This window comes from Poecilia formosa, unplaced genomic scaffold (assembly GCF_000485575.1).
Source record: "Poecilia formosa unplaced genomic scaffold, Poecilia_formosa-5.1.2 Scaffold61, whole genome shotgun sequence".
Taxonomy (NCBI): Eukaryota; Metazoa; Chordata; class Actinopteri; order Cyprinodontiformes; family Poeciliidae; genus Poecilia; species Poecilia formosa.
The window spans coordinates 2,095,679-2,112,185 of NW_006800000.1; the positions used below are offsets into that span (position 1 = coordinate 2,095,679).

General features: G+C 40.2%; 1 protein-coding gene across 5 annotated transcripts in view; it reads right to left on the reverse strand.

Moving 5' to 3' along the window:
• Positions 1–16,507, reverse strand: part of sbf2 (SET binding factor 2) — a 98,009-nt gene that overhangs the window by 33,976 nt on the left and 47,526 nt on the right. For all 5 annotated transcript variants that reach the window (XM_007554103.2, XM_007554102.2, XM_016672471.1 and 2 more), the window contains exons 9-17: positions 16,385–16,498; positions 16,169–16,246; positions 15,765–15,878; positions 14,784–14,912; positions 14,318–14,416; positions 13,798–14,002; positions 13,235–13,344; positions 12,265–12,414; positions 5,783–5,851 (exon numbers count right to left, since the gene is read on the reverse strand). In XM_007554103.2, coding sequence (XP_007554165.1) covers positions 5,783–5,851; positions 12,265–12,414; positions 13,235–13,344; positions 13,798–14,002; positions 14,318–14,416; positions 14,784–14,912; positions 15,765–15,878; positions 16,169–16,246; positions 16,385–16,498 — 1,068 coding nt within the window. The remainder of the gene's footprint in view (positions 1–5,782; positions 5,852–12,264; positions 12,415–13,234; positions 13,345–13,797; positions 14,003–14,317; positions 14,417–14,783; positions 14,913–15,764; positions 15,879–16,168; positions 16,247–16,384; positions 16,499–16,507) is intronic.

Here is a 16,507-nt window from a genome sequence, read left to right on the forward strand (position 1 = left end):
CGCTTATTGATGACCGCTCACAATGCTCACCAAGTGTTTTTTTTTGTTTTTTTTTTTGCAGGCAGATGTGCAAGGAGGAGGACAGAGGAAAGAAGAGTCAAGGGAGGAGGGAGGGGAAGAAGGTATAGGAAGAAAGATGAAGGGGAAGGAGGGAGTGCAGCTCCGTCGGACCCATCTGGCTGTGTGACGAGCGAAGAGGAGGAATGTGGAGTCGAGAGAGAAAGGGTGAAAAACAAGAAGAAAAAAAAACGAAGGGTGGGGGACAGAAAGGAGTAGACAGGTCAGAAGAATTAAGCTATCAGGTTCTGGCATCTCGTTTTGAACTCCAGGACCCGATTAAGACCGTTGCAGCATGATTGACTATGGCCTCAGAACATCTACGCCGCGTTGCAAAGAGACAAAAGACATAGCGCGTGTCGTCACTGAAACAAGTGCACACTTGAACAGAGACGCTAACTGAAGACCATCATATCTGTGCTGTCGCAAGCCTGCAGGCAGCGACGTTATTTACATGTTTTGCAAGAATTCAGAGCATTTTTGAACTGCTGATACAAAACAGTCACTTGATTCTCTACAAGTCCTTGGTGAGAACGAATGTTTGACCTAAAAACAAGTCATCCCTTCAAGCACTTTTACAAGCATGTTATAAAAACACCCTAAAATGCAACAAATTAAGAAAAGAACCACAACCCAGACCCAACTAGGAATTAATCACAAAGAAAATGAGAACCGCACAAAAGAAGTAACTAATGGCATCTAGTCCATCAGTTAACCGGAGTCTAACCCAGCCTTCTTATGCAATGATGATTGACAAATAAGACCATTATTTAAAAACAGTTTTTTTCTTTCTACTGAAGTCATCACTGTCTGCTGCAAGTATTTGTTTAATGACCTGTTGCATTTTAGTATGAAAAATCAGCACCAAGAAAATCAATGCATCACAATGCAAATACTCTTCATGGTACCGTGAATGCGCAGTAATTAAGTAAACAGGCATGACAAAAGCTGGGCATTTTTACATACACAAAGGTTACGGAGTACGTCATAATCTATTGTGAGGACAATGTGGAGAGCAGCTTGACAAAGTGGGTTGACAAATCGGCCCATGGATAAACTCTGTCCACAGGAATGCTAACAGTCAAGTGTTTTTGTTGAGCAATAGATATGTATGAGCATTTCAATCTGCTATCCTCAAGCTGTTGAATAGATTTAAATGTTAGAAGAGATATCAGCCTGTCAAGGGATGAACAACAACGAATCCACTCATCGGCTCATCTCCAGATAAACCCACCGGTCTTCAGATAAAACCCCACAGGAAGTGGGCTTTGGAACAAAATGTAAAACCTGACCTGTGAAAAAGGGCAGGTGACTAAGAGGTGCACAATGTCTGGATGAAATCTGACTCCAGAGGTTGTCTGACAGAGTTTAGGCTAAGTTAGAGTTTAGGGCTGCAACTAACGATTATTTTGGTAACAGATGATGATTCTGATGTTTAATCACATAAAAAAAAAAAAGGTAACACTTTATTTGAAGGGGTGTGAATAAGACTGACATGACACTGTCAAAAACATGACATAACACCTGTCATGAACATAAAGAAGTCTTCATGACAACTGTCATAAACATTCATAAAGTGTCATTCAGTAAATAATGCAAAGTTGCTCAAAAAGTGGCACTGAAAGTCCATTAAAATGCCAACTTTGCATTAAATTATAATTTACAAAATCATGCAAAGTTAGCACTTTTAGAGCAACTTTGCATTAAAAGTGTCATTATTTACCGAATGACACTTCATGACAACAGTCATAAACATTCATAAAGATTTCTTTATGTACATGACAGGTGTTATGTCATGTTTATGACAGTGTCATGTTTATGACAGTGCCATGTCAGTCTTATCCACAAAGCTCAGCCCTTGCTGCTTCACAGTATGACCTAATCTGTTCGTTATTTTTTGGGGATTAACCGGTTAATAAATGGATAGCCAAATGTGCTTTATAGAAGATTTTTTCTTTTTTTTTGCTGAATTTGAAATGGGTGAAGCTTAAACAAAATCACATGAAGAGCTCTGAGTAGAACAGATTTACAGACAAAGATTTTTAATGTTAGATGCAAAATGTGTACAGTATGTTGTTCTTTCAGCAAATGTTTTTTTTTTTTTAGTTTGCATGCTTCAGTTAACAATTAATTTAATTACTAAATTAGTTGACAATTACTTCAGAAAGTGATCCATCACAATTAATTTGAGTAATTGTTTCAAAGTTGGGCCCAAAACTCTACCAGGGTTATAACAAATACTCTTAAAAGTAAGCCTACTAAACCGAAATATCAACTGTTGATGTTGCTTGCATGGTCAATATACCCTTTTCCAATTGACTTAATGATAATACTTACATAATTAATTAATAGCTGGGGTCACAAATTTCTTCTACTGTTATTTTGAGGGACTGAAGCTAAAATCGTTGGCGACCACTGACTTAAACTACCACAAAAGCTGAGGGAAGACCCAAGAGATATGAAAGCAAAACATCAAAACACAGAATATGGCCAACAACGTCAGCTCAGCGTCAGCATCTGGGAAGCAAAAAAAAATAAACAGCGTCTCCGACACGCAGAACCTAGGGGACAGTCATTTCAGAAGACGCTTCCCACGTTCCCTGACCTGCAAACTTGGGGACTATGGCGACAGCATGAGGCAGCGAAAAGTCTGGCCAAGAATACCAAACGAGAACTGGCCCAGTGGTCTGACATCTGATCTGACAGGAGTTGGAGAGGACAGATCCTTACCAAGAATCTGGTATGAAAGAGCACTCGAGAAAGATGCTATAATATTGTCAATAGAATTGGAAAGCTTGGACTGCAAAGCAGCACTAGAGGGAGAATAACAAGAAAAACTCTGCTCTTGCTCGGACTGAGCAAATCAGTTTTGTTAATTGACAATCCAATATTTTTGTCGTTATTCTTCAAAGTAATTCATTTCAGCCAATGCTTTGTTTGTCTTTCATTACGGCAAAAGGACAGAGTGATCCTTTGAGAAGTAGGGTCTGTGTGTAACGCTGGTAAATTGGGACATAATTTTCTTGCAAAGCATTGCGTAAGTGATGCAAAGGAATTTACAGAGAAGCCAGTAGACATTTTTCTACATCCTGTTGATCCATTTAAAACATTTTTCAAACTTTGCACTCATGCTTGCTTATCATTTGTGACTCAAACTGCAGCATTTTCTGATAGCTAACATTGTGGAGATCGATTTTATTGCATGAATATTGTTAAAAAAAAAAAGAAAAAAGTGCACTGGTCAACTGGCAGGTTTGACTTTATTAAATTATTCTCCAGACAGATCAAATCTGGTTCGTCAGGTCGCAACAATTTTAAAGAGACATCAACGAAAAATTGAGGAAATGACACAGACCCGACCCTTTTCTGGGCTTTGGTTAGCTTTTCTGTAACAAATCCCCTCGTCTTCTCCTATACGATTCAGGTGAAGCACAGACTGCCTACGGGAACTTCACAGAAACCTGCTTCAAAGAAAGCCGGGAGATCCCCTTAAATCGTCCAATCCTAACATCCGGCAGAGATGGTTTAATTCATGCTGGAAAAAACACCTGCCTAGATGCACCAGGTACAAACAAACAAACTCAACAACCCCGCTTCTCTGAGCGACAAACTGCAGGCTATGTGGTTCAGACTTTCAAAGCAAGGGAACTTCCTTTAGCAACTGTAAAAATATGAAAAGCACCCAATTATTTAAACCACAGCAGAAACAACCTAGAGATCCAAACAAAACGTTCATTTCAGTTTTTTTTTTTCTTTACTGCTACTCTTGGTATCAGCTCTGTAAATCTTTAATAAAAGGTCAACCACAATGGTGTTTATTTCACCCAACCTCTTCTAAAGCATGACTGTCACGCAGTATTAGGAAGCCACACACAGTCTGTTACTGCATGTAAGGTTTTAGCCCCCTGGGGCAGATTATTCTGAGAAAGACAAACACATTCCAGTCATCTCACAGAATGGTAAGGACAAGATTTAAAAAAAAAAAAATAAAGAAAAAAAATGCCTACAAACATGTGAGAGAGGCATGATGAATCAATGGCGCTGTGTCAGGATGACGCATGCCTCCAATTCCCCACCCAAACTGACAGCTCTAGTGAGAATGCCATATTTTCCCTCATCTTTGCTGATCACTCCACAGTCCATGTGCCATTATAACTAAGAATAAATATACTTTGGCACGTTTCCTTCCTGACCTTACTTTACTTTTCGCCCATTTCGGTTGAGCCAGTGTTGAAACCTGTCAGAGGTTTCAATTATTTGAGAATAACAAAGCAAAGAAGACTTTTTTTTTTAACATCATTCCTTCCAACAGGCTGCAAGTCTAAAGCAGCAGCAAATCATCCCCTAATCTCCTCATTAAAACAGTGGGGAACCACTGTGGTGTAATTATTTTCTTAGGGTTTTTGCTTGGGGTGTAATTGTCACATGGTTTACCAAAGTAAGCAAGGAAACACTTACAAAATTTACCAATTCTGAGTGCTCTAAGCCCTAAGACGGCAAACGGGAAGAAAAAGAAGAAACATATGGCTTATTATGGAAACTTTCCTCAGCCAGTGGCATCCAAAGCAGATGAATCATGTGCTGATGTTCAGCGGGTCAGGTCTCAGTACTACCCCATGAGGACGCAGGACTGGTATCTGACAAAAGCCCAGTTTGGAGAGTTGTGTCTACTGCTATAGCAACTGGCAAGCTGGAAGGACCTTGTTGTGGTGAAAGCTGCAGCTACACCTCACCGATGTTATGATTTAGGAGCCAAAGGCCACAGTCTGTTCCTCACGCTTCTCTGTGGGAGCTTTCACATGCTGCGCTGATTATGTGCATGCTGAAAAATCTGCAGAGGTTACAGGTTAAAACAGCTGTCCCTCCCCTGGAGAATCTCACATCAGTCGTACCTTCAGGGTTCCTGAACATTTTGAACAATTTCAAATTCCAGACGCACATGTCCAAATATCTGTCAACTCTAGAGTAATTTATTCAAGTAAATCATGGTATTTAACCGATCTGTACGCCGTTTAAAGTTTGGTTCGAGTATGCTCAGAAAAAAAACAACAATAAAATACATACCTGTCTGACGATGATCCTGTGTTACAGCTACACAGTGCAGAAGTCTAATAATGATGCATTTTTCTTTTCACTAACAGAGGTTGGACATTATTGTCTGTGTCAATGACACACAAACCATCAGAAGGAGAAATTAACAGTCTATCGCCATTATTTTTAAGAGTGTGGAAACCATATTGGATTTGGAGTCATATTTAAAACATTTAGACCTTTGATTATAAGTAATACCAAGTGTCAATGTGGATACACCGAATGGTGACATCACAGTGAGTATTTCCAACTTTTTACAGATTCAAAGAAAGAAAAAAAAATGCTGGTTTTTTTGGTAATACTTTAGTTTTAGAAATTCTTGATTGTATGTTGTAAAATATGTGGAATACTCTCAAATCACAAGTGGTTTGTTTCTATTTTATGTGTATATACCTAGAAGGAAAGACGTTTGGCCATTCTTGTTTTTTTTTCTAGTTCGTTCAGCCTCATTGGTTTGCTCTCATCCAATCTCAGTCCCGCCACAGTTGCGATTTTATAGGTGACAAAAATAATTTGACGACAACACTTTCTAGATCAGAGAGATGTAGAGACAGAGGACTACACGAGTACTGTAGGTTGGTTGATTCTCCAGCCTGAAGGCTCATGTATTATTGTTTTCCAGGAGTTTCCTTACCCTGTAATAGGCTGTTGACAGGGGCAGCAGGGCAGCAGCTACTGTAAACTCCTCGGAGGTGGAGCAGTCCTGCAGGACAGACGAGAGGAAGTGTGAGACAAAACGGCAGCAAATATTACAAACTCTGAGCAACTTTTCATCATTCCTCCTGAAAACCTAGAAGCACTGATTTCCCTCACACAAAGGATAGACACACAGTGGCTAGAGAGCCTTCAGTTTTACTTAAGCAAAAAGGATGAACACCATATTCCTGGATCAGAACTGGCATGATCTAAGTGGATAACTGATAACCTGCTGTAAATAAGAAACCACGGAGACGTGATTTGTGGCGAAACCAGGAGTGCAAACAATCCATCTTCATCAAAAGCGTTACATAAAGTCTGGGCAAAGCTCAAAAAAAGGCTTGCCAAAACTCTCACTCCATTATTAGGCCATGTGCTTTCAATAAACTTATATAATCCCCCCTCCTTGACACAATTGTCAAGAGTCACTTTTGGTCAGATTATTGACAGTGTCACAGTTAGCATTCTTGAACTAAACAGTCATACGAATCTAATTCAAATAAATGACAAAATGTTGCAGAAAATCCAAATATGTTGTCTGTGAAATTAAAAGAGACATCGAGCAGACACAATTAGTCAGAGAGCGTTTTCTATTGATAATGAGGACTTGCTTGTTCAAGACAAAGGTATTCAGATGGTGCATTAAGAGGCTTAAAGGAGAGAGGATTAGGGGCCCAAACTAAAATTTTCAAACAATAGGTAGAAAATACGCATGTTGGGTTAAAAACTACTTGACTCACAGGAAATTGGTTCTTATCTCTGGTAAGCTGTGTTGGGATTTATTTGCTGAAGAAGAATGGCCAGAGGAAGCTTGATTTAAGACCCCCTGCAAACAGCAGCCCTGATTCTGACCTCTTAACCCCCAGCGAGGCCTCAGATAGAAAACGAGTTTATCAAACGCAACTTTTGCATTTGTCCATCCATCGCCTGTAAATGCAAACATCTAGAAATATTAACTGAACAGCTGCAGTTTCCTAATACTGTGAGATAAGATCAAAGGAATGCTACTCCTTCAGATCATGGTCAGCAACGGAGCGAGGGGGGGATCTGTTACCGCCGTTGCTTATGACAAGAATGTACCGAGGGAGAAAATGCGAAACACATGAAAGCCTTGCCCCCCCTGTCGACCAAGCAACATAGTTTATGTTTTACTTGTCACAAGCATCTCTTTTTTTTCCTCTTTCTCATTTGGGTTGCGGTAAAATGTTCCAGCTTGTTGGAGCGGCACCAAAGTTTTGTTTACCAGCATCCATAACAATGCCACAGGTCACAGGAGTTCATGGACCGCAGTCAAACAGAACAACAAGTGGAAATTAACAGAAAAAAAAAAAAAAAAAGTGTGAATATAACATACCGCCGAAATTCCACCGGAAACATAAACCTGATGAGACTGAAAATTAGCAGGAAGGGATGAGCTTTGAAAATGGCTTCCGCTGCGATAAAAATAAAGAACACTTCCCAATATTCTACCTCGTCATATCTTATATTAAATACTTGGAAAAAGGAAATTCCACATCTACATGTTTATTCTGTTGTTGATGTCGTTTGTCATGCTTAAATATTTCAGATCAAATATATTTTTAAGGCAGTGAACTCAGCTGTATTTAAATAATTTCATCCGTTAAGAAAAGAAACAGCCTGTGTCTGGCACAATGATAAGTGATAAGATCTCAAAAGCATCACAGCCTGATCTAAAGAAATTTAACAACATTATTGACTTCTATCAGGCTGCAACTCCATTTTTAATCCTTTGTGACGAGCGAACTACAACGAGAGAAAACATTCATCAGCGGTGAACCTTCATTTCAGAATACGAATATCACACTGACAGTCCAACACTGTGGTGGTAGTGTGATGGTCTGGGGCCACTTTGTGGTTTTAGGACGTTCATGACTTGCTGCAATTTATGGCAGCACGGAAACTGCTCTCTACCTGACGATCTTGATAGGCTAAAGCAGATGTGTGACATGCAGCAGGACAATAATCCAGGGCACACCAGCAAGTTCACATTAGAATGGCAAAACCAAAAAAACCAAAATTAGTTTTAGAGTGGCCTAGCCAAAGTCTGCACTTAAAATGGTTTGAGATGTTGTGAAATGCCCAGTCTTTCCTTCTTGTTTTAATTTGATGATCTGAAACATTCAAGTCTGCCAAAAAAAAATAAAGAAGCCAAAACTGAAGGAAAAAAAAAAAAAACATATTGGGTGGAAATACTTTTCCCCCCACATAACTACAAAGAGACCACTTCAGCTTTACTTTCATCTTTGTCAAATCTTTACATTTATCTTTAACAGAGAAGCTAATAGAAGCTTTGAAGGTCAACTAACACAGCCGAGAGATAGCAGTGAAATCCAGACATGATGGCATGGCATGAGATTAGACTGACGAGTGAAAGCTGAGACGGTATTATACTGAGGGCTCAGTAGTCGTCACTGGGTTGAATAGAAGCACGCAGCGCACCGCGGTGGGGAATAGCATGTTAATCTATTAGGGATTTCAAGAATGAGAGTGAGGAGTAATTGTCACTCTGCACGTCTGTTCTAGAGGACACCCCGCTGTCTTCATTTCCTTCCATTATTTAGTGAATGTCTCACCATCATTCCTAATTCCTGAAGCTCGTGCAGCAGGAATGCCGAGGATGACTAACACAGCTATTCTCTCTTTGACACGTATGCAGCCAAACAAACAAGACAGAAAAAAAAGGAGGCTGTGTTTGCAAGCATGCAGGATGTGAAGAAAAAGCAACTTCCTGTGAGTTTGAGAAAAGTCGCACTTTCCAGGAAACCTCTGGGATGAAAATACATCTGTCATAGAGGTCAGTGGACAAATAAAGAAAAAGCTGAAGGAAACAGTCAGGTTTTCATTCTCGAATTAAAAGGAGCAGGAGGTTTCTGCACATTTCAGATTTGCAGAAAGTTGAATCAGGCGAGCATGTAAACTAGATGCTGCCTCCACTTTCAGTTCTGGTCCTGAGAACACAAGACAAATGACCTGAAGGGGTCTCAATGGTTCATACAAGATAAGAAACTGAAATTTATTCAGGCGCCAGACTATAACTTTACAATAAAGATTTCTACTGCATGCCCAGACCTCCACCCTTGCCTGCCATCTAGCGTGCCTGGCGCTAGAGCCAGAAGTTGCTCCCTGCAGGACTTCCATAGCATCAAAGGCCTGACCAGCAGGTGACCAAACTCTCAGAGGAATGATTCAGACAACCTATTGAATCCAGGGAACAAGGAATATGATGCAGTTTTGAAGGACAAAACAGAGTTCAACTGGTACGAGTCCAACGCCAAGATACCTTTAATTTGAGGTTTTATCCTCTTCTTGTTCAGTGTTAATCAATAACTTGAGTTTTTTTTTATCGAAACCCATTTTATTTGATGTTTCTGTAATAAACCAGAGGAATTTTTAACCTTTACACTCAATGACATTACTCAGAAACTGCAAGAATTAAAGTCATGTTGGATTTCAGGAATATAAAGCTATAAAACATTAGCATGCAAATGGTGAAGGAGTTTGTACTATAAGTAATGGGACGAAGAATGAATTGCACAAAACAGATTTTATTGACAAAGCATGAAAACCAATTAGAGATATTTAACTTTTTTTTAGTTGTGAATATCCTAAGGAAACAGTTATGGGAATGAGACCGGGCAGAGATTCCCAGTGTCCCCGGCACATAAAAGGTCATAGCTATCAAGGCCAACGAGGCAGAAAGGGGGGCCCTGCTCTCACAGCAGGAGAATCATATTTGATCTAAAGCATGCAAAAATCTCACAAGGCAAACGCTGAACGAATTTCAAGTCTCCTCAAATGACGGCTACATATACTCTGTTGATAGGAGTCAGATTTCAGGGCAATAAACGAAAACATGTACAAATTTCTCCTCCAAGAACATCTGTGTTTAACGTGTGCTCTGCTCCAGCCGCAGCGAGCTCACGGACTGCGTGCCGTTGGAGCCGCTGCGCGCGGACTTCCCGCCTCACAGTAAACTGCGTTTCAGAGTGTTTTTCTGAGCACCATGGTGAGGCCCTCGGCCATAAGAGCGCAGAGGGCTCATAATCCTATCTGACAGGAAATGTTTGAGATGCCACGACACATCCACAGCAGGGCTCATTCCCCCCACATGGCTTGCACAATGTTAATTTCTAAAAGCTGCAGCACTGACCTGTGTGTACAAACACACACACACACACACACACACACTCGCGCACGCAAACAAACTAATTAGTGTGCAATGAAATGAGTAAATGCCTCAGCGAAGGTCAGTGCCGTGTGTGATTAATGGGAGAGAAACGGCACAGGACCTGATTAAAACAGTCTAAACAGAAAAAATGAGTAACATCACTTCATTCCTGATCATGTGTCAACATTTTTTCCTGAAAGACAAAACACATAAAAGGTATTTAAAAAAAAAAAAAAAAAGGAAGGACGCCACCTTTAAACTGCTGTAAACTGTTATGTCACTTCCCGCAGCTGTGAAAACCTTTCAAAGAGAAACAAATCTAAACATTGCGGGGGGGGGGGGACACTGTTAGCTTGGAGCTCACGACAAATGCTGTGACCGGCCTCAGATCGGTGATGTCACTGCAGATCGATGTGTCATATTAACACATTTTCCAGAAATCGGAATGAGAACAGACGCTGCCATTAGACAAAGAAACATTTTTAACAGCGGACGTCACACACGCAAACAGATCCGCTTGGAACGTCTTTTTCTGAGGGGGGTGGTTCTGACGTGACAGGACGTTGAAGGAGAGGTCACTCCAAAATCTGAAACTAATTACTGGCCACGGCATTTTCTATTTATATTTATTCCGCAGACCGTCTGCGGCTGACACCCCCATGGCAGAAGAAACTGAACCGAGGGCAGAAACAAGCCTGCTTGGCATCTAAACAAACCTGATGACAAAAACATTCAAAATCAATCAATTAGAGGCACAAACAGACCTCACAGAAAGCCAGACTATCATTTACCCCTTGTTTCGTTTTACAAAAAGTGCACTCTACATCAGATCTCTTCTCCATGTGTTTAATAATTACTTTTTTCCACATATTGCTGTAGATCACTTCTTTTTTCAGCGGGCTGCCAGAAGGAATCATGAAGGGGAAACATTCCTTGAGACTCCCTCAGAAACTCTTATTTTCTGTATAATTATATAGTCATGACCAACAAATTTCAGGCTGTGCTTACACATGTTTAAAGTCTGGACCTACCCATCTTGAGATAAATACGTTTACTGATAAACTGAAAGCTACTTTTGCATCTTCTTGCACCGTCAAAGAGCAATTTGATATGGATTCATATATAAACGACACGTCTAATAGACATCCGAGTCCTCTGCATATTCCTATATGTTTTAGGGGAAAGGAATGCTTGGAATCTGACGTCCCTCTCAATAAAAGCTGCACTCAGTGAGGAGAGCTTCAGGTTAATAAAATCTCTGGAATGAGCTGATTCAGGGCAGTAAAACATGAAGAACTACCAGTAAGGACCCGGCTGCATGGGGTGAGTAACGACTCGTTATGAAACATCGCTGACACTTCCACAGGATGCTAAAGAACGGAAGCACCAGGAAGAGACAAACAGTCTGGGGAACAAAAGGGAGAACTATTGTTTCTAAAATGTATTACATGGATAACATATTCCAAACATACACGTTTAATTTATTACAAAGATTTTTTTTTTTGAGATGATAAGACTATTAGAGAGATATTAATTTAATTTTAAAAATACAAAAAATAAATACATCACACATCATTAATTGATCACAGCTGAATATGTAATTTTTTTTCTGTATTAAATTTTTGTTTGAACATCATCAGATTTTCATAATCAGGCTTTGTTAAATTGTGTTGCATTTCATGACTAAACAGGATGTTTTACCTTCTCACCACAAATGCATTCTCAGACATCTGGAAGACATTCATGTGTCAATGAGCATTTCGAGGTTTTAAAAGGATTACCATTTCAAATTCACCAATATTTTCAACCTTTCTGTTCTCACAGTTCAATGGTCTTAAACTGTTGTTGGGGAAAAAAAAATGGCTCCAAACACTTTTCCTACCTCAAAAAAAAGGGTAATTTTTTTTTTATATTTCCTGATATGAAAAACAGCGAGACAGGGATTTTCTCAATTCCCTGTCACATTGAAGACTCCCCCCCGACCCTAACTTCAGATCAAGTCACAAGTATTTGTGCTACAAATTTAAACCACGTCTCAAGTCTTTCCTGTCATGATCTTTATATTCATGAACTAAAGATCATGAATCTTCAGTTCATGATATACAGTTTAACTTTAAAATGTTTTAGTAAATGCTCTGATGACGTGATGCTTTCACTCAACTAACTGTGAGGATTTCCTATTGGTTTACGCCTACTCCTGTGTACAAACCACTTACTGTGAAGCAACTCACCTGAAGGGCGCAGTTCATCATCCGAACAATGTAGTCGAACTGCTGGTGGTCCAGTATGGCTCTGTTCTGCTGAACGTGGACGCTCAGCTCGTCGGTGAGACACTGGCGTGCTGCCTTTCCTTTCAGCGCACGCAGCGCAGCAGGAAGGGTCTGTCAACGCAGAGGTCCACAAATGAACGAATAAAACGTGAAGAGCAGTCGGAAAATTACGCAAGTAACCTGATAAGAGAAGTTGCAATTTATGTCTGTAGTTTGTCTGTAGTCTCAGTCGATTTACTCAGTACAACACGTGAATATGGGATATCACGCCCCTGCGCCACTGAAGCCACGCCTTTTGGGCAAATAGCATGAAACTACCGTATGTATCGGTCTGTCATCACTGCCGTTGCTCGGTTCTCAGGCTCTTCACCTTGCTGAGAATGCCTCTTGGATTCAGCCTGGCTAGCTGATGTTGGGTAGCTCTGAGTTTTTTTTTGTGAGGCTACTGGAAATTAGTTTATTACGTTTTGGAGGTGGAGGAACAGATCATGTTCTAACAGTTAAAGATGTATCCATTGACTTGCTCCATGCTGACCTGCTTATGGTGGTTTTTGACCTTTTAAGTTGAAAATCTCCTGAAGACGCAGGCAGGGATTATACAACACCTTTATGAAACAACTGGGATACACAAAGTCAATGGCAACAATTCATGCATGCCATTACACAGAGAAAGACACACAAACTGATGATCTTCTATGCTAAAATATGAATTTACTAAATAAACTGTTTCTGGGAATACTTCCAAAAAGAGCTGATTAATGATCCACAGGATCTAGTCTAGTGCCTGTGTCCCAGCTGGGACATATTACAGCGATAAAAGTGGAGAGCTGTTCACAGCTCAGTGTGGTGTGACTCAGAGGAAAGATGCTCTTGGCTAAGGAGCTTCTTTAAAGGACGATTAGCTTCTCTGATGAAAGACGGGGAGAATCACCTTTTCAGTCTCCAGGGTCTTGTTATCAAAGATGAAGGAAATGCAGCTCTTCACCACCTCCAGCCTGCGAGCGCTGTTAAACACTGAGCCACATTTGCCCATAATTGACACTAAGACAGAAAACAAGGAGAGAATTCACTGGTGGTTAAAAAAAAAAAAGCTGATACAAACAGGATTACTACATATTTCATATTAAATTCCAGACTCAACTTCCCAGAACTCCCCAATCCTTTGTGACCATTAAATGTAAAATACAAAAAAATAACTGTGATTTTAAGGAAGGTGCGTCTACACTGGGTGGAAAGAGGATAGAAAGATAGAAGCAATAAAACAAATGACAAGGAAAGAAAGTAAGGAAATATGCAAGAAGGGATAAAAATAGAAAGGAAAAATAAGAAGAAAAGGAAGGATGCGAAGAAATAAGAATGGAAATATGGACATTCTATTTAGACAATGGCAATGGATAAAGAAGAAACTAGACTCTGGAAATACAAATATTTTCCACACTCAAATTCTTTTTCTTTATTTGTCCAGATCTGGAAAATACTAGAATAACACCGTACCAACGGCCGGTCCGGCAGGAACAACACACTTCTTCTCCGGTCGCGTGGAAACAGGAGTAAGGCTGTGTTTCGCCACACCGTCCTGCAGCATCTTCTCCACCTTTTCATCATCGAGCAGAGGAAACGGCACCTGGTGCACGCGCAGGTGGGATCCTTCAGAGGGCCGAGGCACTTTCTGGAAAGCCATGTGGGGGTTGGGATTCTCCTACAGACCAAACACAAAGAAAATCAGAAAAATTATTGAATAAGACTGAAGTGTTAAAAATAAAGTTCGAGTCATCAATATGTTACATTCTATTGTTCACCTGAAATGATTAGTCTTAACAGACACTGATGAAAAAATCCTATTCACAGCTTATCAATGATTATGCATGTGGAATTATTCAGTCATCGACACCAATTATAGTTAGTAATGTATGCTCTGAGGAAAATTAATTTCCCACTCCTGATGTAAAGTGTCTGCACTTCTTTTTAACCAGAAATACTGGATGTGTTTTTGTTTTTTCGCATGAAGCCTTACATTTCTGAAGAGCTGCTCTGAGAGCTCCCTGATGCGCTTCTGCAGCATGACAGGGTTAGCTTCCTCTTCCTTAAAGCTTTCCACATCTAAGGCCACCAGCTGAAAAGGACAACAGAAAGATAGAAAGAAGACACCCGAACTGCCAGGTAAAAAAATAAAATAAATCACATCTCTCTAATGACCTAAATTGTGCTTTGAACCTCTTATATTATTAAATAGATAAAAGTATAATTGGGAACTGAAGCTGCATGTGCATGTTATTTAGCATATCTATAATTGTGACAAAATAAGAGATCAATTTAAGTATGTATTTGATAAAGGTATTTAAAATACGAAATGTAAATGTAACCGCTACAGAAATAACTAAATAGTAGAACAAGCTGAGCCTCAATTACAATTAGCTATTAAGCAACTTGCTGCGTGAACATTTCACTAAACCTGTACTTGGTGTTTGGTGGCGCCGTACCTCATCGAAGAGATCGCAGGCTCGGAAAGGTGGACCTCTCTCCGAAACAAAGCCAGCAAAGGCCATGCCATCCAAAACCTTGGTCAGGAAATCGTTCTCAATGAGGCCTCGCTGGCCCAAGAAGGCAGTCTGGAAAATGTCAGCATTTTAACAGGGGTTACAATTCAACACAGATGGCAGCAATGCGATCCTATTCCGAGAGATTTACTGCAGAATAAAAAACAAGCACTGTGATCACAGCAGTTTTAGATGTGATCAAATATTTCCCCCCCCAGGCCCTCACCCAAAAAAAAAAAAATAAATAAAATCTCTGCAAGGGTTTTTTTTTTTTTATAGTTGAAAACATGTTATTCTGCACGCACAAAAAAAAGGGAAATAAATCTAGTTATTATAAATAACTGCATGCAAATGAATTTAATTTTCTTGTGTAATTATTTGTGCTTGTGGGCAGAAGAGATAAAACACTCCAGTCAGAAATTCCAGGCAGCGCTTTAGTTGATAATGTGATCCATGTGGGGTACTTTAAGGATGATGTGCTAATGGCTCACAACGGAGACACCACAGACACGAACAAACAAAAGTCCCGGCACAAAAGAAAATGGCAAAGCTAATGCGTTTCATATGGCACTCCACCGGTTGGTCTGTGCCCGGGTTTACAGTTCTTCATGCGACACTTTGATAAACAGAAGGATAGCATCGGCGAAGAGTCACGGTTCCCCCCCACATGACACATTTAAAACAATATGCATACTCACACATGCGCATGCAAACACAAACATTATACATCCCCTGACAAGTTTATCTGTCAGGTCTTTGTGTAAATCCGCCCACATAGCTCACTAAAACATTCTTGGCAGATTAAAGGAACAACGTGTTTTATGAGGAGAAATTGCTTAACAAGTTTATTTAAGGGGACAAGTTGGAAATTTTGATTTTTGCTCAATTTTTGCCCGTGGCAATCCCATACGAGAAACATCTCACCTTGTGAAAGTGAATAACGGGCTCCGAATGGATGCGGATGAGCTGCAGGCAAGACCTGTAGCCCTGGAAGAGTTGTGCAAACAGCCGGAGAAAGACAGCCCTCACCTCTTTGTCCTGGCAAGCACACGCAAACACAAAATAATTACTCATCAAAAAACTATGCTACAAATGCAGTCTGATAAGTTAATTATGCAACAGTCATGTTGTTTGTCTTTAAGGTAATGGGTTACTGTCAGTGCCCTTACTCCAGCAATGACCTTTTTCTGATAAGAAACTATTTCTGAGAAGAACAGACTGCCTCCCCCCCCCAACACTTTCAGAGGGGAACAGGAGGCCGTCTGCTCTTCAAAATGAGACATCTTAAGAATCATGAATGTTGCCAGGTCATGGTGTGCATCACTTACCAGGAGTTTGAGGTTGGAGGGTGCCGTGCGTGGCGGAGGAAATGCATTGTCAGCTATCTCCAAATCAGGGTGCAACACCTGAAACAGAAAAATAATAATAATAAAAAAAAAAATCTCCTCATGTTTTATTAATTTTCAGTTCATATTTATTGACGTTCTTTCAAAAGATGTGCATACACAAGAAAATACTGTAAAGCTGTGTGAGAAAATGTTTACCAGGGACAGAGTAGACTGAGTTTGATGCAGAAGAGGTTCAGGGAGCAAGGACAGGTGGATGCACTCTGGAATCTTTATAGTTCCTCCATCCAGGTCAGCGATAATAACATCCAGCTGATCAAA